The sequence below is a fragment of the Mya arenaria genome, chromosome 7 (assembly GCF_026914265.1).
Source record: "Mya arenaria isolate MELC-2E11 chromosome 7, ASM2691426v1".
Taxonomy (NCBI): domain Eukaryota; kingdom Metazoa; phylum Mollusca; class Bivalvia; order Myida; family Myidae; genus Mya; species Mya arenaria.
The window spans coordinates 11,962,573-11,989,898 of record NC_069128.1 but is presented as its reverse complement, the minus strand read 5'-3'; the positions used below and the strand labels follow the sequence as shown (position 1 = coordinate 11,989,898).

Sequence of the window (27,326 nt, the reverse complement as noted above, 5' to 3'; positions counted from 1 at the left end):
TATTGTATCATTAAATATCGATATTTCTCTCTTTTGAGCAACTTTGAAATACTTCCTTCCACACATTTCTATGACCACTCGGCAATAACAATATGTTTATACGGTATTTGTTTACAAACAGGAATTCAATTACTTGATCAATTGGACATCCCCAGTATACACATTGCGTGGGATAACGATAAACGTAATTCATTCTTAAATTTACTACATTCGCACAGTAACGATTGACCACGTTTAATAATAATAATAATAATAATAATAATAATAATAATAATAATAATAATAATAATAATAATAATAGTAATAATAACATAGAATGAGGGTGTAGAATTGCTAACATGGCAATAACAAAAACAAAACAGTCTGGAAAAAAATGAAAACTCAGTACATGAAAAGTATACCCATCTCACAAGGCTTATCTATAGATGAGTTGTATAAGCATTTTAAAAAAACTGTTGGTGCTGCGAATAATGAAAACGAATTCAATGTGCCTTTTAAGGCCTATGAGTCGCTAGATGGGATAATCTTGTAATCAGAATTTAAGAATGTTATATCTTCTATAGCGAAAGTGCTCCGGCAACAATATGTTAATGGCGTTTTTTTTAAGAATTCATTTGGAATGAGTTCAGCCAAATTTGCTCAAATTGTAAAACATAATGTTAAATAACGCAGAATACCCGGAGTCATTGAGAGAGGGTAATAATAACACCAATATATTACAGAAAAGAACGCGTGGTAACGCGAGTGAATATGAAAGTTATAGAGGCATAGCGTTAAGCAATATATTAAGTAAGGTGTAAAAATTGCGACCCAAACATAAGTGCAATCGGAAGTGATAAAATGATAAATATGATAGGTTTTCATGTCGGCAGATCGGCCACTGATGCCAATGAATTACTATTCGATTACAGTCGAAACTCGGTGTCTCGGTATCGCAAGGTTCGATATCCTCGTTAGCTCGAACAAGATTTAAGGTATTTGTTTTTTCAATATGTTCATATACAATTAAATCGGTTAGCTTGGTTTTTTTAGGTTAAATATTTCTCAACGCTGGATGTCATTTTCCGGTCTCTAGTAAACATTTAACATTTTGTTTTGTGTGTATTACTCGATGACAGTTTTCACACCTTGACTTGTTTGCTTGATTATATTTGCTTGATTGGTATTATAATCATTATCAGATTTAAATGGTTAAACAGTTTGAGCAAACATTCTTTCACTGTAATTTCTGTCTTTAGCTGGTACGAATACAGATGTTAAAAGTATGTCAGAGTCAAGTTTAAGTTTTATTAGCATAAACATAAAAATGTCATTGCTATTATACATAATACAATTTAAAGACGGTGAGCAAGTAATTCATATACAAACACAAATGGAACTATTAATCATAAGAAAATTATGTTGTTAAATATCTAATCTATGAACAAGTTAAATCTAAGTTATCATTAACTTTTCCATTTACACAATAATAATTTATGTTTGTAAATAACGTGCCTGATGAAAATATAGGGTTTGAATATTGTTGAATACATGTATAAGAACAAATTTGACATAACTATTTTATTGATAAGAACGTGCACGAGGATTTCGTGTTTAACAAATCGCCCACTGTGTTAGTTTAATAGAATGAGACGTTTTAGTGTCTAAATGTTGGTTTGAATTCTGGTTTTGACTTATATATTGATGGATTATCTTTTAAAACGGTAAATCTTGTTGTTCTAGTTCATTTGTTGATAACAATAACGTGTACATATTTACAACTTAATTATTACGTTGGTCACATGCAAGATATATACAGTTTGCAAGTTTATGTAGCGTACATAATTGATAACTATTCATTAAATATTTTAATTCATGTAAAATTGTAAAGTTGGCCAAGAACAATAATATCTCGGTAAACATAAAGATCTCAGATATCTATAGTATGGACACACTAGCAGATCATGATATTCAGTTTCGACAGTACATATATATTTTACGTTGTACACAGTCTTTCTGCTCTATCGATGCCTCTGTAACTAGCTTAATCAAGTTTATAAGTTTATATTAAGAACACCTGAATCGTGAAAATGCTATTCTATGTTTGATTATATTAATATAGTTAAGATTGGGTTCACATACAACAATTATTTTCATAAGTACATACGTTTCTAGCTTTTTACTATTATTAACATCTTGAAACCAACAAAGTACGTATTGATCATAATTACATTGGATTAACATCTCCAATTCAACTTTCGTAACATTTGCATTATGTGACATATATGTATGTATGTCCAAACTCATCTAATGTGCGTTTTAAAAGTAATGTCAGTACAGGTATAAATCTGATTGTGTTTTGATCCAAATGAAAGAATTAATACAACTGTCAAATGGTGAGCAATCTTGAGAGGACAACCTAAGCTATTCGCACGTATTCCTACTAACTTAGTATCAAGATTAGTTGTTTATGTTTTCTATGGATGGGTTTATATAATTGTTTTGCGTAAATAAATTTCAAATTATTTCATATTATTAAATATGTTATATTGTGAACTGCACAATATGCACACGGTAATAATTACTCTTTAGGAGATAACGTAGCAAACAACAAACGAGGTTAATAAGTCTTTCTTTAACGTATAAATATACACATACAATACGCAATACCGCTTGGCTCAATATTCGCGAGGCTCGAATTATTAATGCCAGTCCCTGATATATCGAGCCAACGGGTTTCGATTGTATAGATAATTGAACACGTCTTATTTGGTACGCGTCAAAGAAATTTTATTTGAAGTACCATGTAATTCGTATTTGTTTGTTGCAATAAACGATGGCTTATTTTAAAGTCCAAAGAAAAGAATTAATAAGGTGCGATGTCTAGGAAATTAAAAATATAAAAATCAATTCACCGTCCGAATGAAAACGCGTGTAGCCTCTTCATCAGAACGTTGGTTCAAAAACAAAACAAAACTCAAATATATTTTTCAAATAACAACCGGGATAATAAAACATATTACATAAAAAACGTTAGCAATTATATTAGCGAGAAGAAGAAATGACCTTCTGGTGAAAAGTTTCAATGTCTCCCAAAGGTCGCAACGATGTTACCCAAAGGTTGTATTTGTCAAAATACTTTTGACATTATTTACAAGCATTTTTTGAATATTTCCTTAATGTTGCTCTACATCTGTTAATGAAAATGTCATGCCAACGGGGTTCGACTGTATAGATAATCAAAAACGTCTTATATGGTACGCGGCTACAAAAATAATTCGAAGTTCCATGTAATCCATTCAATTGGTATATAATTTCGAAACAAAATGTAAAGAACACATAGCTTAGTTCACATAAGGTCTCGTCTCTAGTATGTAACTAAAAGGTCGACAATTAGTTTTTTTAGGTAACTATATTTTAAACTCATGACTAGTATGGTCCCTGTTATGTGCTTACTAGTATTAGATCGACAACAAGCAGGCGGTGGTCTTCAAAGGTTCACCTCAAGCTTAATACTCTCATAACATGTGCCTAATGGGTGGACTACCAGCTGGAGGAGGTTACTTTATTTCCAGTCTTCGGCCCAGGTTATTTATGTCCCTTATATGTGCCAACAAAGGCCCCGGGTTATGGCCTAAGTACATGCACTTCATGTCTAGTATTTCCCTTATACGTGTAAACTAGGACAACAACCAATAAGCAGCGGTCACCATATGTTCAGATTAGGTTTAGTATAAGCTATGATCCAAGGTCATGCCGGAAGTCACTATACATTCAGTTTAGGACTAGTAAGTCTCTTTTTTGCATATGCTAGGGCATCAGGCATAACCAGGATCAACGATCAGTTCAACCTAGTATGTTCCAACTATATTTCTTCTCAACAATCTGTTTAGTTCAAGCCTAGTATATTCCTATACTGTGTCTTTTAGCGGGGTAACAAGTAGGCGGATATAATTGTTTGTTCAGCTCAGTACTCATATGTCCTTATTGAATGCCTACCTGGGCGACAACCAGTAGGCGGCGGTCAATTATTATATGATCAAATCAGGTTTGGTATGTCTTTATTTGTGCCAACCAGGGAGACAACCAGAAGGCTGATTCACTAGATGTGCACATGAGGGCGACAATCGGTACGTGTAGGCCATTATACGTTTACTCAGGCCCAGTATGTTCCAATAATATAGATGGTATGCGAACGTTTGAGCCTGGTTGATAACCTTATTAATGCCCGCTACTGCACTAGGTCATGCGGTGGTCACTGCATAAAGTACGTCTCATTTATGTTTCTACTAGTCTGAGGTTACTTTATGCCCAGTTCATGTCTCGTTACTCCCTTTGATGAGTAAACTATGGCAATACTCAGAAGTATGAGGTCATTATATGCTCAGACTCAGGGCATGTTTTAATAGGGCGCCAGGTCATGGTGAAGACCACTGTTTATTAAAGTTTTTTTTTTAAGGTAAAGACTCGCACATGTTTTGTTCAAGACTGAAAATGTCCTTTTTATGATTCCAAAACTTTGACAACCAGTTGGCTGAGGTGTCCCTGTCTTCTATTCAGGCATAGAATGTCGCTATTATGTTCCTACTCGGGCGACAACCAATATGCTATGGTTTAAGATATTTGCCTTTTTGGGCATCACCCATTAGACGGAGGTCATTTTGTGCTCGGCTGAGGCTCATTATGTTCCTATTATGCACCTACTAGGTCGATAACCAAACGGCGAATGTCACCATGTTAAAATCAGGCCCAGTCTGTCCTTAAAATGTGCTTACTAAGTCGACAACTAGTAGGCAGAGGTCACATGATTTTCACCTTAGGCCCATTATGTCCCTAATAGGTACCTACTTGGGCGATTACCAGAAGGTTTTAGTCACTACGCTCATTATGTAAACACTCGAATGTCTAATTTTGTATATCATGCTTTATTTGACACGAGGATTTTATATCCTTTTAATAGTATTCTGCCTGAAAGACATGGCTATAAACTGGTTTATAACGATTTTACAACGTTATGTTATCCAATACTCTGGCGACATGACCTAAAACAACAAAACATTAATAAGATAAAAATTATATAACCACTCGAGTGTCCATTTTAGCATAGATGCTTCGTTATACATTAGATATTTTTATCAGTATTAACGAACATTATAGACAACAAAACATTTACAACATTATATAATCAATCCACTCGAGTGTCCACTTTAGGATAGTATGCCTTGATCGACATAAGATTTTTCTATCAATAGATAACACAAAATAAAAAAAAATTGATTATATTTCTTGTATAAGATATGACATATTCGCCCACCCACATTTAAAAATGCCATATGCGTCATGCTCTTTCATTAATAAACGAGTCACAGTGACCTGTCTAAAAATGTTTGTTGATAGTGCCCAATATGTTTATACCTATATGTGCCTACCAGGGCGATAAAGCATAGGAAGTGGTAACTATATATTCAGTTCAGGTCTTGTTTGATCCTATTATGTGCCTAATAGATCGACCTCCAGTATATGGATGTCAATTTTTGTTTAGCATAGGCCTTTTAAACCCTATGTAAGTGACTACTAAGTGACCGCTATTTGCTTTATTTGTCACAATGTTTTAGATGTTGCAGTTGTCTGTCACTTATGTCACATCAGTGTGCCCTTTCGTTTATCCTAATTGTTGTTGTATTTTCCACGCCCTTTTATGCCCTTCGATGTGTTTTTTAAGAAAGTTGGAACATATGTTGAAGGTATGGCATTAACGGCCGATATTTGTTACATTTGAAGTGAGTTGCGACAAAAATGCTATATGCGAAAAACAAAACTTTACTTTCATTACTGGAACGTACAATTGGTTCTATTTGAAAATTGATGTACCAAACATACATCCTGGCAAAGGTAGTGTAGAAATAGACGGACGTCAACGCGTACATACACGGACCTGCGACACGTTTATTCATAAATTTTGAACTTTCCGTTTTTTTGAAAATTATATATTGCATGGTTAAGACACTGCCCGAATAAGCTTCATTATAGATCACTACTTTTAACAGTACTCTGACAATTAACAACTGACCTTGATCTTTGAGGTACATGGTTAAGAATACTATGTGCGGCACGCCGCCTCGCCATGGTGAACCTTTATGCATATTCAACTTACAGTCTTGACAAGCCGAACGGACACACTTACACAAGCACTGACACACTTACGCACACACGCATCTACAAGGGACCGCCATTTTGACAACTATTTAGAGACCACCGAAGTCATTTAAGGAATTATTACATTACTGTACGTTTATACAGGATGTAGGCTCGTATGTAGGTACGCTAACGATCATACATACTGCGTAAAATGACAGAATTGGGAGATATTCCCTTTTCACTAAGAGGGCAAACATAGATCAATATCACATGTTTGTGAATAAAAAATAAAACAGTCGAATCCTAATCGTGACGTCACAAAATATATGTTGAACATAACTAAATCAACCATTCAAAAACAACATTATTTTATCAACTCCCATTCCTAATCTATTACAAAAACTGAATAAAATCATGCAAATAAAAATTGCCGAGAATTTATCGTGAAAATCTGGATCTATCATTAATACTCTACACTACTTTACAATCATCGAATTCCTTTTAATCATCGGGCTAAAACAAGGCACATTCACGGTGTAATTATGTCAAAGCTGTTCTCTAATAAAATTCAACATAATAATATAGTCTAAATACAGCAGCGCGGTTAGCTAAATTTCTAAATGCTGGCTCGAATTCTGCCGGATGGGAGGTCCTGCGATGACCGTGATATAGTTTTTATGTAAGTTTTGACTCTTTTAGGCCACACAAGTAACTCCAAATCTTAAGTGCGCTTCAAAGAAGAGCAAGATATTTGGTATACGATCCCAATTATTCATTTATGCTGTAGTATTTTTTATAAATAATAGCATAATAACAGTTGATGAATGTTAAATGAACTAAAATACTATGGGACTTTTTCTGGCTATCAGTGTAAAAACCTATTAAAAAGGAATATATAAATAGTTCATCCTGACTACCAACCCAATATGTTTGTAACCACAAACGATACTTAATTATCAATTCCTAAGTAAAAAATGAATTAGGTGTCATGTCTAGGAAGTTAAAAAGGCAAATTTTATTTCTCCATCCGAATCAAAGCGCGTGTAGTCACTTCATCAGAACGTTGGTTCTAAAACAAAACAAAACTCAAACATATTTATCAAATAATAACTGGAATAACATAATTAGTAGATAAAAAGACGTACACAATATAATATCTTATTATTAAACACACAATGACTATAGGTCGAAAGAAGATATGACCTTCTGGTGAAAAGTTTCAATGTCTCCCAAAGGTCGCAACGATGTTACCCAAAGGTCTAATTTTTCCAAATGCATTGTACACATCGATGCCAAGTTTATGTCATTTTTCGACAATTTTATATTTTTTTCGCTATTTTTTCGTCTGTGAGACAATCCCTTTTAAACTCGAATGATATAGATTGCCTACAGCACTTAATGTTTAGTGGATGTTTACTATGTCCGTTTTATGAGAATTCTTTGCTGCCAGTTCATGGCGTATATCCATTTATGTTCAGTTCAGTTCAGATTTGTACTAGCATGTCTCGGGTTTGTTTCTTCTAGGGCAATAATCGGTAAGCCGATGCCAATATACACATTTATACACCGTTAATCCTTAGTCGAAATAAGGATTAACGATATGTCGAACAAACAATTTATAGACAAAACAGCATTCGCGATTTATTGGTGACATAAAACATAACTTGTGATTATACTTGTTTTATTTGAAATATATGTAAATCAAAATTAAAGCACATGCATGCATTCATAATGTAAATTAACATAACAAGGACATATAAATCCTGAAATGAACATAAAGCGATATTTGCTTTCTTGTTACCGTCCTAGAATGCACTTAAACGCGACACTGAAGTCCTGAACAGGAAAAAGTGCCCTCCGCCTACTGGTTGTCGCACAAGTAGGCAAATGATAGCGACATAATAGTTCTGAACTGAAAATAATAACCTCCGCTTACTGATTGTCACCATTAAAAATAAGCATACTTGTCCGAACCGAACACATAGTGACTTTAGCCGACCGGTCGTCACCCTAGAAGACACTTATTAGAATATGTTGTTATTAATCAACTATTACGTACTTGACGAGATACAGAGAAAACGCGGTACCATTACCAGACAATTGAAGACAATTCAACTAAAATCGGCCAGTATCAACAAAACTAGGTCAATATGAGTTTCCATCGTTTTGATTGGCTACAAAAATCGCCTAATATAGGCTTTGAGAAATGGGTCATTTTCATTGGCTTTCAAAACTCGTCTATTATGAGAATTATGCTGGGAATCATTTTTAAAACAGCCATTTTGTTTTCCGTTTTCTGACTGTTTTGAAAATTGCGTGCATCGTATTAACTTATTTTGAATACCTATTGCATGATTGAACCACTTTGTACGGTTTGATATTACACTTGTATTTTACCAATATTTTGTGCACACCGACAACATGGACGACGAAGGTTAAACATTTGACATTTGGCTAACGATTTACGAAATTAAGATGAAAAGAAATGCTTCCTTATAATCATTAATGTACAAAGTTTTTTCATAAGTATTTGCAATGTCACTTTGAAGATGCATGTACAAATCAGCAAAGTCAATTCTAGATAAGCAGACACCATGAATGAATAAGGGATAAATATGGCTTCAATGTAAATTGGTAAGTTATAAGATTGTTTTTAACGAAAATGGTAAAAGTCAATTAATTAAATACTCAACTTATTAATTAGGTGACTTCATAATTGTCCAGTTATTTGTCCGCGGTCAGATGTATATGCCTTCGTCCTTTCGTGCTCAGGCAAATACAGCTAACCTCAGACAAATAACTAGGCCACTATGATATCACCTAATTAATAACATTATATCATAAATGGGGATTTTCTATATATTATTCTATAACATTGTAACAAGGCATGCATATATATGATTATTAATCAACTATTACTATAAGACATTTGCGGTACCAATACCAGATTATTGAAGACAATATATTCCAGAACTCGCTCCATATCGACCAAACTCTGCCAATATCAACAAAACTCGGCTTATATGAGTTTCCTCCGTTTTGATTGGCTACAAAACTCGCCTTATATAGAATTTGAAAAATGGGCCAATTACATTGGCTGTCAAAACTCGCATGACATGACATGACAATCAGTAGAAAGAGGTCACTATATGTTCAGAAAATGTACATAAATCATAATCTGTTCACTTCGTGCCTATTATGTCCCTAATATGTGTCTACTAGGGCAAACACAAGAAAGCAGAGGTGACTTGAGGCTCCTTTCAAGACCTATTTATCGCTATAATATTTATATCAGGACGACAACCAGTAGGCGGAGATCAATATAGAGTCAGGCGATATGCCACTTTGTTTCTATTATGTGCTCTCTTGAACCACAAACAGTACTTTGTTGTCACACGATGTAACGTCATAAGAGGCTCGAGTGTCCACTTTAGAAAATCATGAATTGTATAGACAGAGATTGTCTAACGAAAGAGCATATTTTTTTTTAAATATTTATCGCTCCCCAACATCGCATAAATAGCCTAAGGTCATACCTCGTATGTTCCTAGTATGTGCTTATTGGGCGATGACACTTTATGTACAGCTGAGTACCAGTTTGTCCCCATATTTTGACTACTTTGCCGCGTTGTCATTGCAAAGTACATTAAATGATCGGTTCGGGACATTATTTTTCCTATTAGGTATATATTATGGCATCAACCAGAAACCGGAGTCACTTTATGCACAACTTATAACTTGATTTGACCTGTTATCTGCCTACTTGGACCACAAACTGTAGGATGAGGTCACATTCTTGTCACTTCACATAACATTATAAATAATATCGACTGTACGCTTTAGGCTGTCATGTATTGTTATACACAGGTATTTTTGTCACTATATAGTAAACATTCTTACAAAAAAATGAATAAATTGCATGTTTGAAATTGAAGTAGTTGCCCTCCCCCGCGTTGAACCTGACACATGCGACATTTATTCCTCATAACATATGAAGAGCAACAGTGCTTTTTCAAGAAAATGATTTTATATAGTGTCCGTTATGTTTAACACAATCCGACCTTTGGGTAACATCGCTGCGACCTTTGGGAGACATGATATTATTTTACCAGATTGCCCGAAATTTACTGTGTTTAAAAAGAATACAGTTCTGCATACGGGTTTTAATATTTACTGTAATCGCATTTGTTATTCGTTGTTGTCTTATTTATTTTCGGTTAATTTTTGTTTTTGTTGATCCATTACTCCTCTGAGTTGTAAACACAATTTTTATATCAAAGGACATAGAAGTAAATTGCCTTTTTAATTGCCTACGCATGACATGAATATTTTACCTTTGCCTAAAAGTAAAGTATCGTTTAGGATCAGAAAATATATTGTCAGTAACAGTAGAATGTACCATGCTAGAATATGCCGATAAAGTTATGTTCATTATACCGTTACCATCCGTTATGATGCTATTATATATACATAAGTGTATAACTAGAAACGAATACAAATATATCACTCGTCATTGAAGCGCAGTATTGATTTAAGATTACTAAAATTTATCGCTGAAATAAGCAAAACATACTAGTCGGTTGCATAATATAAAGGTCATCGCAGAATCCCATCTCCGAGGGGATCTATCACAGGATAGAAAAATCAGGACAATACGAACATAATATAACCTTGTAACAACATTTAGAGTTTAAGGTTACCGGGCTGCTGCATTTCATGTATATTAATACCGTAAGATTACAGCTGTAACACAATAACCCTGACAATATTGCTACTTTTTGTCCAAGGATTAAAAAGTGATTTGATAATGATGATCGATGAATAGCGGATTTCATGAAACAATGTGTTTCTTTATGGTATAATCAGTTTATAAACATAGATTTTGTGACGTAACGACATCTTAGTCATATGCGATTTCTGTCCATTAATGCAGTTTGAACGATCGGGGGCGCGCATGCATACATACATACGGCATAAATGAACAACAATTTAAATCATTCTTTAAACAACATTAAAACCGAAATAACGTTTATATCTTTTGTTTCAAGAAACAATCTTAAATATAAATGTGATTAAAGGCACTTAATTTCCACATGTACTAAATATTCGCATTATCATTAAATAAGTATGCCTTGTCCAAAACAGAGTTCGTTAAACTCTTTTTTTGTAGATCGCCTACAACAGTTATAATGTTTAGCCCAGGCTAAGTAGAGACGTTTATGAATCTACTTGGGCGCCAAATCATGGCAAAGATCACTATATATTCAGTTCAGTTCAGTTCGGTACAATCATATATCTTTTATATGTCAGCGACCAGTCAGCGAATGTCACTATAAACATTTAAGTCCTTGGGAAACTAATTAAACTTTCGGATTGATTTCGGATGAATTAACATTTTTAGGCAAATATAGTGTTGGCAAATTATTGGTCACGTAAAAATGTTTAGTCGTTAAGATTAAAATGTCAGTAACACGTTACAAACATTTTGGTTGAGTGATCGTTCAGAATAAATGTATGTTGAAAAACCTTTTAAATAAAGGACGAATAACTTGTCATAATAATCCTTTCTTAAAACAACGTTATACATGTAAATCAAAATGACAGCAAAAGCATCTATATATTAAAAATGAAGTTACCTATCCAGATATCCTCACAGGTTGTTGACCAGTCTCTTCTTAGCATTGTTCGATAGCAGGTTAAGGGAGTGATCTGATTTCTTGAGATATACATTCTAATTGATATTTAGATTGTATAAATATGCCATTATATCTGCACTATACTACCTCATTAATCACTCATTATCACGACGATGAACGTTCAGTTACGAATATGTTTGTCCCTAGGTTCCTAGGAGGAAATTTAAAAGAATTCCTGTCCCTAAAATGGAGAGCGACAATCAGTCAGCGGAGGTCACAATGTCCATTACAGAACTAGTTTGTCGCTAGTGCGACAACTCGTAGTGTCACAACTCTTAGGTTGAGGCCAATATATCCTGTTTAGGTAAAAACTAGGGATGGCAACGAGTAGTAAAATTAATACTCGAGTACTCGGACGATCGTTCGATCGAGTACTCGGGTACTCGATTACTCGGAAAAATTGAATATGTGTTCGCGAAGACAAGATTGTGTATACATGTATCGTTAGTGGCGTATATTGTGCGTTGGTCGTTGGTCATTTTCACCTTTAAAGTAAACTTTCATTACGTATTTTAACAAAAAATGATATAAAAAGAAAACAAATGTTGTTTCAGGCTTTTAATTTGTTTTATTCGTTTCATTTTATACAAGTATGCACTGCAGAAATGAACAACAATCAGAATCCGAAATTCAATACGAAGTTCAGTTTTTTATTTGTTTACTCTACAAATTATCTTTTTCAAATGATAGTTTTTCGTACTGTGTAATTGTTGTTTACCTCATTAATATTCATAATTCTTGATTTAAAATATCAACCAATCAATTGTGATAATCATTGCAAAAATAATTAAAATACGACTATTAAGAAATCAATTCTCGTAACGGTCGATACCCTTTCGCTCGTTAGCGTCCATTGTTTGGTGAAAGGTCTCTAATTGGTATTTGGTTGTCCGGTTAGCGCAGTGGCTAGCGCACTAACTTCTCACCAAGGCGACCCGGGTACGATTCCCGGCCTGGGCGCATGTGAGTTTGGTTAGTGGTCACCAAGCCGGACAAGTGGGTTTTCTCCGGTTACTCCGGTTTCCCCCACAACACAAGGCCACACTCTCGCGCAACATCGTGCCAACGAGAGTGACTCAGTACAAGCTATCATAGCTTTCTTCACAATCGTTGTAAAATATATAATGTTTAAACTAATTGGTATATAATAGAATTGTGTAGGTGAAAGTACCGCTATCAAAACTTCGCTAATTGATATCAGTGCTAATTTGAAATAGGGGTCCTTTGTTGACAGTTTGCAACTACCACAACAACTGTCAACTAATTGATTGAGGTCAATTGTATACACAGCGGGGATTAGAGGGACCGTACATTGTCCTTTTGGCAACTAACCAGATCTGATATTTTGTCTGTAAATCGTGTATTTGGTGATTTAGAGATTTTTTTTCCGAGTACTCGAGTAGTGATTTGGTACTCGAGTACTCGGACGTTCGATCGAGTACTCGAGTACTCGGGTACTCGTTGCCATCCCTAGTAAAAACACTGATGTCTGCTTTAAAGACGGCAGCCAGTAGGCAGATATTACTTTATTGTCAGTTCAGAATTTTTGAACTTGTATACAATCGTAAGGCGAAAGTCACTAATCGGTTTGTTTAGGTCTAGAATATCACTATATTCCTCTGAGAGCGACAACCAGTATGCCAAATACCACAAGAAACGCCACAGTGAGACGAAACCTGTTTTTTAATGATTGACAGAAGAGCTTCAGCCTGTGTTATTTATAGTTAAGTTGATTTGATGTTTGTTGTGTGCATGTTTGGCGCCTGGCAGGCCGTTGGGCCGCCTTCCCGAACAACGACGTTCGTCATTCTGATAACAAGGTTTCACTATGTGAAACCTGATTTTAAAGGTATCTTCTGGAGCCACAACAAGAAGGAGGAGGCCACTATGTGAGGTTTAGGTCCGATTTGACCCTACTACATATGTGCTTATTTTGACGATAACCAGTCGGCATATGTCACATGATGCTCATTACATGACTAATATATCGCTTAAGTATGTATATCAGAGCGACCAAATGTAGGATGAGGTCAATATAGTTTCAGTTCGTGCCTGGTACGTTCATATTGTGTGCTTACTAAGGCGATGACACGTAATGTACAATTGAGTACCAGTGTAGCCCCCTTATGCCTACTAGCCCGCCATGGCATGCCAATAAACACTATATGTTTAATTCAGAACAAGCATGTCTATATCATAATTCTTAATACCATAATGCGGATGTCACTTGAAGTTCAGGACTAGTGTGTCCCTATTGTTGGTACTTGGGCCACAAACAGTTGGATGATGTCACTCTGTTGTCACTTAAGATAAAATCGAGTTACCGAGTAAGGCTATTATGTGTTAGTATACAATGTAAATTCTATAACTGAATAACAAACATTCTAAAAAGAAAGGAATATATCACATGTACAAAGTCGCCCTTCCCTTCTCCCCATCCCCACCCCCCCCCCCCCCCCCCCCCCCCCAACATGCAAACACTTTGAGCATGACATACGCGACATTTTCGGTCAGTAATATGTGAAGAACAACAATAATCTTTCTAGAAAATGCTTTAAAAAAAGTGTCCGAAATGGTTTGGCAATCCGACCTTTGGGTTATATCGTTGCAACATTTTGAAGACTAAAAAGTATGTTACCAGACGGTTTAAACGGTTGTTATCCAAACGGTATTATGTTAAATAATAATTTGTTTTTCCAAATTTTTGTTTTTGAATTTCATGTTATCCAATTTATTATTTTTGTTATATTTTTTGTAGATTCAATGTTCTGATGAGTGTAAACACAATTTTGATATAAAAGGACATACATTTATATTTACTTTTAAGCTGCATATAAATGACATAAACATTTTACCTGGACCTTAAAGACAAGTATTACCTAGGGTTTAGAACAGTTATGGTCAGTAAGAGTAGTTAGTGCCATGCTTGAATATGGCATAGCTGAATTATGCTCAGTAAAATGTAATTATCAATAATGGTGCCACAACACATACTATTTTTTATAATTTTAAACTTTTCTAAATGTCTCTCTCGTCTTTTAAGCGCGCTGTAGACTAAAGATTAATGTTTCAGCTTAATAGGCAAAACATACTAGTCAGTTGCATAATATCACGGTCATCGCCGAATCTCATTTTTTGACGGGTTCGTCTGAGGGTTCAATAGTGATTTGATAATAACGATGATCGTAGAATAGCGGATTTTAAGAAATACTGTTGCTTTTGAATGGTCTAATTAACACAGATGGGTTTTATTTACGCAACACTTTCTTAGTGATAATGTATGTACCTTTTTCCGTCGGTTTATGCAGTTTGAACGATTGGGCGCGCGCCTTCATACGAACCTACATACCGTATGAACGCACAGCAATAATTCTTTTTCCTTAAAGTGACACTTTCATTCAAATTGTATCCGTACACATGTATAACAAAGATGAATATTGAGAGATTAATATTTAACAACTCACGAATTAATGCATTTATGGAAACTATTCAAAAAGATCACTGAGTGGGTTAATGTTTGTAAGTGCTTCCACCCGAACTGTATCTTAACCAATATAAAGGATCACTATAAAGCCCTTAGCGCATAAACACAGATTTGTACGTCAAATGTCTAGGACACACTTACAGGTTGAATATCAAAATGAACACTGTTGATAGAACTTATTTAGACAAAAGCTAATCCGGGATGAACAATACATTATATGAGTTTCAACAAAACGTGAGTACATCCACCCATCCTGACCGACCATTGTCCTGGCTGTATTGTGATCATTCATAATAGGATTTTCAAAACGGCTTTGCCATGAAGGTTCATCATTATGAGGCGACGTGGTGCACACATCAGCCATGTCTTAAGGTAACACTCAGAGGTCAACAGTTAAATAGTATTGTTGATTCATTCATTAACTAAGTACATAATACATTAAGAGGTTCGAAATGTTTGCTTTTCAAAGTTGATTGTAACCAATTGATATATTATTATAAACATAAAGGTTTTCGTCTAGGACTGGAATTTCCCTCTGATGTGTCATTAGGGCAACAACCAGTAGGCGGATATAGCTATAAATTCAGCTATGGACTAGCAATTCTAGCTTATACGGTTACCAGGGCGACAAATTATGCAACGTCATAATCGGTTCACTTCGTGCCTATTGTGTCCCTAATATGTATCTATTAGGGAATCAACCATAAACCGGGGTCATTTTGTGCACAATTCAGGACTTGTTTTGACCTGTTATGTGCCTACTTAGACCACAAACTGTAGGGTGGGGTCACATTCATGTAACTTCATATATAATTACAACAATGCAAATTGCATGTTTGAACCTGACACATGCGACAATTGTTACCCGTAAAATATGTCGAGCAAGAAAATGATTTAATATAGTGTCCAAAATTATTCCTCTGAGGTGTAAACACATTTTAATATAAAAGGGCATAGAAGTAAATTGCCTTTTAAATTGCCTACGCATGACATTATATTTTATCTCTGCCTAACAGTAAAGTATTGTTTAGGGATCAGAAAATATATTGTCAGTAAGAGTACTATGTGCCATGCTAGAATAGGACATAGATAAATTATTTTCAGTAAAATGTTATCATCAGTAATGGTGCTATATCATATAAATATGTTTATAATTTTAAACGGTCTCTTTCGTCTTTTAAGCACGCTGTAGATTTTAGATTACTATTTTCGCTTAATAGGCAAAACATACCAGTCAGTTGCATACTATCACGGTCATCGCAGAATCTCATACTTGGCGGGATTTGTCCGAGGGTTCAATTGTGATTTGATAATTATGATGATCGTAGAAAAGCGTTTTTTAAGAAATACTGTTGTTTCGGAATGGTCTATTTTGTTCTGTTAATCAAGATAGATTTTATTAAGCCACGATGTCGTAGTTTTTTTCAGTCTGTTTATGTAGTTTAAACGATCGGAATCCCGCCTAAGTACGAGCCTACAAGCGGTTTGAACGCACAGCAATAGCTCTTTTTCCTTCAAGTGACATTCACTTATTTATGCATTTACGGAAAATATTATTAACTGATAACAGGATTATAACCGTATAGCCTATAGCTGAAAACGCATACATATTGAATGACTGGTGCCTCAGCGTCAGTGTCAAGTTAAATAATGATTATACAAAACAGTTAATCACTAAGTGGGTAAGTGTGTGTTAGTGCTTTCATCCGAACTGTATCTTTACCATGTAAAATGTATCACCATGAAGCCCTTAGCGCATAAAACACTGATCTGTACGTCAAATGTCAAGGACACAATACAAGTTAAATATCAAAATGAGTATTGTTGATGGAACTTATTTTGACTGAACTTAGTCATGTATACTATGATTTTCAACAAAACGTAAGTACATCAATCCATCCTGAACAAACATTGTCCTGGCTGTATCGATCATACATAGTAGGATTTCAAAACGGTTTCACAATTATAAGGCGACGTAGCACACACATCGTCCAGGTCTTAAGATAACACTGAGAGGTCAACAGTTGAAATAGTTTTTAAATTTTCCAAGTTGATCGTTACAAAATTATATAACATACTAAATATAAATATTTTTCGTCTTACTGTTGAACTACATGAAAGTCTGTGTTGCAATAACATAGAAAACATTCTGACTGTGTCTGAGGCTCATTTATCGGGCTTTACATGTCGCAACTTGGCGTCTATGATTGCCGTTGTTGAGTTTATAAAGGTCAGCCCGCAGCATATAGAGGCTGCAATATGGCTTGACTCCCTCACAGCCACAAGTGTGACTGAAACATATTTTTGAGGCCAAGGGGTGGGTTAATCCCCTTTGTTTGTGGGAAATTCGCCAAATGAGTAACCACGGGCTCTACGATGAATGAAACATGTGGTCCCACAGCTCTGAATTTTGGATATGCTTTTTTTTTCATTGGTCTTGACTTGTTGTAATTTAAAAATTGGATAGCATGCGTGTCTTAAAAATCTAAAAGCTAGAGTACGGTAACTTTGATGTTTGATATAAAGGATGAGTAAGACTCGCGGACAGTTCCTAGGCAAGAAAGTGTTCTGAGAACAGGACGTCTCGTCCAATGTGCATACATATATAATAATGTGAACTGACCTCTTTAATGTTGAATTCCCAGTTGCCTCACTTCTGTCTGAATTCTAAAACTTCTTCAATACCATAGAATACGTTGACATGTTTTAATGATTTATTTTTCTGATTGTTTTTTTTTTTCAAATGTTCATCTACATATGTATGTTGTTTCTTTTTTGTTTTGTTTTTTTGTTTTTCAAACGGCCCGCGTTCGATTGTTTTCCAATTAAGTATTCAAGTACGAGATAATTATCACCCATACTGGACTATCTAGACATAAACATGTCGCCTCTGGTCCAGTGTATGCTCTTTTTCACTGGATATAATTTATTTTCTCTATTTGAATATTTTTTATTGAATGAATTAGGCGTGGGTCAAAAACCTACAATGTACTTGGACCCCAAGCTTTATCAAAATAACACCATCACCTTGCATAGCATATACCATGTATCGTTTTGGACTTCTATTATTACAATGGTTGTGTACAATCTTTAAATGAGAAGAATTGAAAAATGGTTGAGCCTTTATAATTGATACATTTTTTCCGATATTTTCTTCCTTTATTGGTTCGTTCGTTTGACGTTATGTTTTTGTGGTGACATGCATTTAATAGTTTATGGTTAGACCGATATGTAAAATCATACTCTAAAATACCTCATCCTTTCATGTAAAAAGGAAAACAGAAAAGAAAAAGAAAAGTTTTGTCATCACAACGTTGATAATACATCATCAAAATAATTGTAATAATAAGTTTGTTTACCGGGCTCGGTAATGTTAAAAGTTAATTATTATATCGTTCTTTATGCCATGCATAAGTCCATGAAGTCCTTTTCGTTTTATTCCTAAATTTCATGCAGTAAGATATATGTGAAACACTGAATATTCTATAAGCTGTTTGATTTAGAAAAAAATGGCATCTAGTACACTATATGAATTTATTATAGATTTAAGGACAATGTACCTGCCAGTGAATGAAGCGGTTGTGTCTTACAGAAAGCTTCACGTTCTTACGTCAAGTTATGCGAAATCAAAGATTGAAGTCAATACATAAAAGTTGACGATAAGCTTGTCACAAGATTTTCAGGACATCCGTACTGAAGGACCAATGCAAATATGTATGTCCCAAAATATAGGGGAATAAAAATCACACTATTGGCGTTTCTCAATAATTTCTCATGTTTAAAGCAAGGTCAAAGTCTAATATGTTATAGAAGTGTGAATTGTTTGAAAATTTCAACCGATAATCTCTGCTCAGTGTAAGTCGTATGGTTAAGAACGTATAAAGATTATTAATAAAATTCAAACAAATGTTAATATTCCGTAAAATTATGTTAGTGTTATTGTTCCGTTCTTCCCTTTAATTTGTTGCCGGAAAAATGGCCTATGTAAGCTTCATGTAAATAACGATATGATCTTAAGCGATCCTTCCTGAAGAAGTAATAAAAATCAATGTATATTGTATGTCGCTTAAACGTATTTTAAATGAGAGCTCTTTTCCATGTAAATTAAATAAGAATTTCGTTTAAACCTTGATAATTATAAAACATACGTTTTTATTTCCGTCTCAGTTATTTATTCAACGTATTGATTCAGATATATCATTGGTGTATAATTGAGGAAAAAGTCATGTTAAGAAACACGAAGAAACCTTACATAAACACAACTGTTCATTTACTGCTAGGATGTGTTTGCAAAGTGTTTGATATGGGTTAATTAGTCTTTAAATCATGCAGTAAATGCCTTTCAATAATATAACAGTGATACACCTCTTCGTCAGTCAAAATAAAACAAAATCTTAGTCGTTTTATCGTAATATTCCATTTATTATATACCTGCCTATATAATTATTCCTTTTCATTTTTTTGGTTTCAATTTGATTTAAGTTTACCGCCATCTGTCAAATGCGCGTATGAATTAGAATGTGTTAACGTAGCTTTGTGTAATGAAGTCAAGGGAGGCTACGGCAGCGAAACGAAGTCAGACGTTACAGAATTCACTTTATTGAGCAAAATAAGAACACAATATTTTATGTTTAAGCAAAATTAACAAATTGCTAATACGAAAACAATTATTAAATGTCACAGCACAAAAAATAATAAAAAGCGGTACTTATTTTACGAGTATACACTGATCGTCAATTCCTGTAGACGCAACGCTGCCATTTTTAAGAAAGTAAATATTAGTGGGATTTTTGACGATCATATTATGCAGAATTAAGAGAAGTTCGTGAGTCAATCGCTATTTCTATCGATGACTCGAATTCGCCTTCTTCTTTGTATTGGCGAGCTGCTCATATTTATGATAATAAACATGGATAATGCAACAATTTATGAAGTTCGAAATGGTAAACAACTATTTCACTGAAATAGCTGTCTAGATAGATTGGAAGTGTTCCCTGCTTCGTGCTTATCCTCATGGTTCTTTAAAGAACATGAGAACCATTTTCCTGAATATTAACATGCTTCTAGTGCGTAAGAAAAGTTAGCTAATTTAATGTATTTAAAAGTTGACAGGTTTTACAAGCTTTTTTGGCAACGCTATTTTTTTAATACGGCGTGTTTTCACTGTTGGATATGGAAAAGGAATTTGATAGACATACAAGAAAAAATTGATGCTTAGCATCAAGTCGTCGCAATAAAATTAGAAGAAAAACGTGCATATAGATAACAAGAAATATTTATTATTTCAATGATAATATGTTGGGTATACATATGTTCGAAGGACATTATGGTTGATAATATTGTTACAATAGTTTAAGTTAAGTCCGGAATTATAGATATTCTGTTTTTTCCAAGCTAATCCCCCGGTACAAACTAAATTATACCAAAAATATACACACGTTTCTTCGGAAGAAATAGAGTCAATGGTCTAAACATGGATTTCAATAGCATGAAATTCACCTTTTACTTGTACCGGCATGTAATGTGAATTCCTGGCTTTCTATATTGTATAGGTTTATGTAATACATTTTATTCTTATGAGTAAATAGAACGGCAATAAAAATATTTTACCTTAAGAGGATATTATCTGTTCTTTCGAATGACATTTTCAAAACAAACTATTAAGCTCAATGTTATTTATTCAATATTTGTGCGAAAAGCTACAGAAACAAGCTCCGTAGCAAGAAGATTAAACATAAACCCGGTTTAATGGCACTGGGTAAACGCCAATGACATAGAACATAAAATCACAAACAAGAAACATGGAAGAACAGCACAAAACTCCACAAGCAGCACAATGCATACATACTATGTATATATATCGCCTTTTTGTTGTCGCCAAGGGTGATTACTGCGTAGGAGATTTAGAAACATAAAGGATATTGTAATAGTACCGTGTAACCTTCATCTATATGGGGGGAAGTTGGTATCAATCGGAACACCTCAGCCTTTATATATCTCGAAGCTTGCCGGAGATGGCCGGGTTGTTATGATTTAGTTGGTATTTAAAATCAAAATTTTCAAAATTATAAGCAGGGCTGTTATAATTTAAAGTTTCATTATCAATTAGAGTGTAAAGTTTTATAAAACATACTAAATTTCACATTTTATCATGCAACGTGGAAAATATTGAAAGCATTGTTTTGCAATTTATTAACTAGTCCCTTAGTTGGAATAATTCTAAAGTATAATATAGTCGGCGCCCTTCTGGGCGTCGAATAATAATAAAAATCGAAATGATTTGCAAAAGAAGTCATCAAAAACAAAGCCTAAACCAAAAAAACAATCAGGTTAATATCAAATCTTAGTGATTATTAAAGCAATAGCGATAACATTCATTCGAACAAAGCCATCCAAACAAAATTAAACAAACTAAAAACTAAACATAATTTAGTAATATAACTAATCTTAAATTAAATGCCAATTTTAGTTGGTACTATAAAGTGCGTGCAGTGAATCGGAATATATAAGCCTACCTTTTAAAACCTGTTATGTTTTCAGACCATAAGGGTTATTACCAAGCGAGCCTCAGGAGACGCACCTGACTCGGGGACGCTTTTTTACCGCACAGACACATAAATACGTGGTCAGTTTAATCTGACATGCTACCATTAATTCCAAAACATTCACTCTTAAACAAGAAGACGCAATAATTCAATGAGCTCTGACATTTGTTAATAATGTTCACGACAGAAGCTTTTCAGCCGTCTCTTTAGAGCTGTTGACCAGATGTCACAAAAACAGAAACAAACGAACACAACTGACACTCAAGAACATTTAGAAATCATTCCCGTTACGCAATAGGTCTTCCTGTTAAGACGGCGATCTACTCATAAGGTACATCAACTAGATTCGGCATTACCATAATATCCCGCGAAGACTCGCGTTAAACGTTAAACATATATGTAAATATATGCATACGTAAAGAGTATTTAGCTCGTAAATCGGAATATACGCTTAAGCTTTGTGATAGGCGTTATGATCAATACACGTTAACACCTAGAACCTCTGATTGAATATTTTCAAATACAGATGAATCGCTAACATTATCTCTTTTACTTGCACTATGAGGTTGAATTCCTTATATTAATATATAAACTTGAATATGGCGCCCTTACATGACTTAGATTTCAGTCCTTTGATTTGATAAATATTGCCGATTCGTGTTATATTTAAAACCGTTTTTGGCTTGCTAGGGATGTTTCAGCTTGTGACGCGCCTTTGTTTCAAAATTTTACTTAGGAAAAAGATTTTAGCAATTATATATTGTGTTTTTAATTTTAATAAATATATGTTTTTTTATTGTTCCCAGTTTTAGTACAATAATGCTTTTTATTACGAAACTCTATGATCACACAGTTTTAAACCTTTTATTTGCTAAAGCAATATGTCTGACTTTTATAGTTTCAAACAATAACTGCATCATATCTTTGAAAAGCTATCAACACTTAAAGAAAAAAAGAACTTGAAGCACAAATCTTAAGAAATTGACCAATCATTGGCGAGCTCATAAATGTTCTCATGCATTCGAAATATAGTGACATATTATTCAGTATAGTTTGTAATTTATAATCCTTTTATTGGTTTACGTAAGAGGAAAGGAAGGAGAAACGGGGTCTAAGTCTTACACCACTGTATGGAGAATACTTTTTGCATAAAAAGATATCCATATTTAGACTGGTATCCAAAACCATCAAAACTTACCCATACTTAAAGCAAAACGCAAGAATCTTATCATAGTCATTTCTAGCTTGCACACACCTTAAGAAATATTGACGGATACATATAGATTACTGGTTTTTATATCCGATATGCCTTGTTTGTATGTTTAAAAATCGAAATACATTTTTGTTACTGCAAAATTTACAAGTGGTGGATCCATGATATTATGATTCACGATCAACCCGGGGCCGCAGGATCGACACTGAACATACTCACCGATTTCCTGATGGAAATTGAAAATAGTAACACAAAGCCCTACACAGGAACAGAAATAGCACGTGCTAACATATAAATTATAAACTTTACAACAACATGTTCATAATTCATATGGCTGTATAATATACTATACTATAATAACATCATTGGAGTGTTTAAAGTAAGGTGCCTGTTTGTCATGTATAGAAATATTGGCTATACATTATTTTATATGTATTTTGTATGTTAGTTCAGATTGTTCATCTCCGGTTGGTGATGTTATAAATTTTTGGATTAAGGCATTCTTACTTAGGTCGTTCTTATAAGCAACATACGTTCATGAATGTATACACATTTCTAGGTTTATTTGTGACGGCCAGGATTAAATGCGCTCATTGTTGGTAGCAATAGTTCACAAGTGGTGCAGTCTGACTAATATTTGTATGATTTAAGCAGCACTTGTAAATTGCGCACTGCCGACATTGTAACGGAGGACAAACCCCGTCGAAATAAGCAAATATTAAAAATGCATGCTTAGGTCGTCAAGTGTTTAACATGACAGAACATTACGGCTTTAAACCAAACAATTATGTGCATAATATTCGCATAAATTATCAGTGCGATTACCTGTTGCTATTTGTATTTCATTTCATACAATACATCGGGTACAAATCGTGACGAAGAAGCGGTAATATTATTTATAAAAAGTAATTATGTTGACTGTAAGAGTCCTGAGTGTCATTTTGAATGGTACAATTTATGTTTATGGCTACTTGTTAAGGTAATAAATATAGCTTGTCTAAATAGCATCAAGTTTTATGCTGGCATCGGCCATCCCGGACTGGAACTTCAAGTGTTTATCTCTTTTATTGATGTTAAATAAATACTGTTTAAAACAATAATTCCTCGTATGTATTGTTAATGAAACTGCCAATACCAGTCGCGGGTATGTCTGTATCGTGTTTTTTTGAAAAGCTACTATGTTTTACCTTAAATATTGACCGAATTGCCCAACACTCCCGTACGATTTTCTACGCTGACACTGGCGTATTAACGTTGAATTATCAACGTAAACAATAATTAACGTAATAAGCGTTATGCTGTTGTTTAAATAATCTAGAGGTTGTTTGCATATGCTGATGTAACACTTACATAATGGTGTTAGAATCAGCGTTAAACTCTCACTTCTATATATAAATTATGGTCACGTAATCCATTTCAAAATGACTGCTGCCTGCTAGCTTCTGTTTAAAACGGTGTCAGACTGCGAAAACATGGAAAGTTTTAGAATAAATGAGTTCGAAGGAATGCAGAGAAGAGCATTTGGCAAATGTATGTGGAAGACGTTTAGAGTGTGGGAAATTCCTTATGAACTGATCAATACAAAAGCAAATGGGTTATTGTGTGCAGTGTGGTAAACGTTCAAAATGTAAAATAATATACACCAATGTTTTACCGTTTATTTTTCTAGAAAGGTTTTTGTTTCGGTTTGATAACGTCACGCAGGCGGCTCTAAGAGTCCGGGGAAATGACGACGTTTTCTCTTGGGATGTGTGAAAAGGCACAGTCTCACGAATAACAGCTTTCATTCAGAAGTTCGAGCATGCATATGCATTAACCTGTGTATATATATAAAATTATTGACTTGAAGTTTTAGAGATACACGTGAGAAGTGATGTATTGGTGCATTGAATGGCATAAACCTAATTGTTTCGTAACGTTTAAAGCCTTGTTCTGTTTCACTTCTCCAGTGGTGACTATAACTAAGATATGCTAGTAACATTTTTCCAGACATTTGTTTCACATCCCGGCATGTTTGTTATGACACTAATTTCTTGCTTTTCATACGGCCTGTGTATCTGTGCTCTTTAACCTTTCTTTTAACTATATCATTTATATTGTATATTTGAAGATGGTACATGAAAGTATAATGAGATTTGCTTTAAATGAAATGTTTAAATTATATGATTAAGCATGCAATTGGAAAGATGTTGTTTATTGTTATCATATAATTGTATCGATGAAATATCTTTAACAGTCGCCTCATGTTTTTATTACTTAAGTAATAAGTGGTTAAGAAAAAATCATTAAGACGTTCATCCCCTTTTATCGCAGTTTATTAGTTTTCGAATGGAAAACTACGAATGAATTGAAAAGATCATTTATTTGTTATAATGACCTTGCAATATTTATTTGTAAAACCATACAACAGAAAACATGGTATCAATATTAATTTGGGGTAATTTAGAAGGCACTGAAAGATAACAAGGATTTAAATGTGATTCCTATTGTCGGTCGACGGCCTAAATCAAAGCAAAATAATGTCATGCATTATCCTAATTTATTTGACATCAGGGCGTTTCAAACTGATGAAATAGGTTTTTGCAGCAATATACCAATATTATATCGTATTTATTGGGAAAACGAATTTACATTTAACACGCGCACCTCCAATCTGTCAATTGATACTGATGTTAATCAAAGGACTGGCAGCGGCCTATGCTTGAACCTTTTGGCACTCTGATCAACTCGACGTTACTATTCAAACAGTTATAAAAATATATTTCATGGTGAAAGGTGTAAAAACCAACTTCATTAACAAATTGCAATATTTGCTTTTATGCCAGGTTTTGCAAGATTCAGTAAAATTGATACAAATTCAAATAGTATATATAGATCAAGTAGAAGAAAGTGTTATATAAAAATCATATTGTTGTTGTTATTGAAAAAATAAAAATTGACCAGAATTGGCATTAATAATTTAACGTACTTTTTCATGCAGTGGCTGTCATACACAATACACCGCGATAAGCTAATAATGCATACTTTGATAAAATTTACCTTTTACGTTTTTTTCTTTATTCAGGATTGTTGGGATAAGAGTGAGGTTTGTGCACGTAAACTGGTTTAAACCCCCAGTAAATTTACATTTTACTGACCGTTACAAGGCGGTACCTAACAATCCTTGATAACGGACCTAGTTGTTTATATTGTATATATGCACTGTGCTATTTGTGGAGTTCTGTGCTTTTGTTGCATGTTTCTTGTTTGTGATGTTTTGTTTTTGAGTTTTATCTCTTTGGCTATTACCCAGTGCCAATTAACGGGGTTTATGTTTAAACTTTTGGCTACTGAGTTTGTTTCTGTAGTTTTTCACATAAGTATTACTTCAAATGGACGATCTCAATAACTCCTAGGCACTCCATTTAACCATGCGACACGTCATGTTTTGTGCACGACTTGTACCCATATAAACCTCTGCGACTAGCATCCGATTATATTTTTAATTTGAACATATGACCTGTTTGTTTTATAGATTATTGTTATTTAAGAGTCTTAAATGTGACTATCATAACTTGTAACTATGTTACAGTTCCATTGTGAAACATAACCAGATGCGAAGCCATAACAATGGAAACACTCAAATAACGCTTCACTGTACTTGCCAATTTACGAACGGAACAAGTCTGTGCATTTTCATGCATTAAAATAGTATCTAATACGTTTAGCAATTGATGGTCAGGTATGAAAATCACAACAAGCACCGCATCAATCACAATCCCAAAATAATATATTCTTTTGTGCTTTGGATACAAACACCGAAAACAATAAATCAGTTTTTCAAGTCCTTTGAAATAATATTTAGATTTATTTATCATAAAAAGCATACTTGAGTCGTTTATAATTCAATATTTAGGAATTAAATACCGTAAAAGAAGACAATATACATTGTCACGTAACAGAGTTACGTATAAAATGTGACGTAATACCGTAATACTTTTATCAAAGTTATATTGAAGATATAATTAAGATTTAATTAAATGTATATGTGTCTACATACTGTATGTTAAGTAATGTAGGGCATATTTGATTGTCATTTGAATATGGAGATGGTTGACAGCCGACCTGGTACAAATGTACAAAATGGTCATGTTAATTACAAAAACGTGTATTCCTGTGGTTGTAAAGCTGTCATATGTAGACAACAAATTAGTATAAGAGAGATGATTTGGGATGTGAAAACAGAGTTGGGTTAGGCAAGGCAAGGAACGCGGCCTTGGGTCCTTAATGGA

The 27,326-nt window shown here is 34.1% G+C and overlaps 1 protein-coding gene across 1 annotated transcript in view; it reads left to right on the top strand.

Moving 5' to 3' along the window:
• The window catches only part of LOC128240918 (uncharacterized), a 95,966-nt gene extending 82,260 nt beyond the window's left edge, over positions 1–13,706 (top strand). The window contains exon 73 of the mRNA XM_052957912.1: positions 13,584–13,706. Within this exon, the coding sequence (XP_052813872.1) occupies positions 13,584–13,706 (123 nt within the window). The remainder of the gene's footprint in view (positions 1–13,583) is intronic.
• Positions 13,707–27,326: the final 13,620 nt, after the last annotated feature.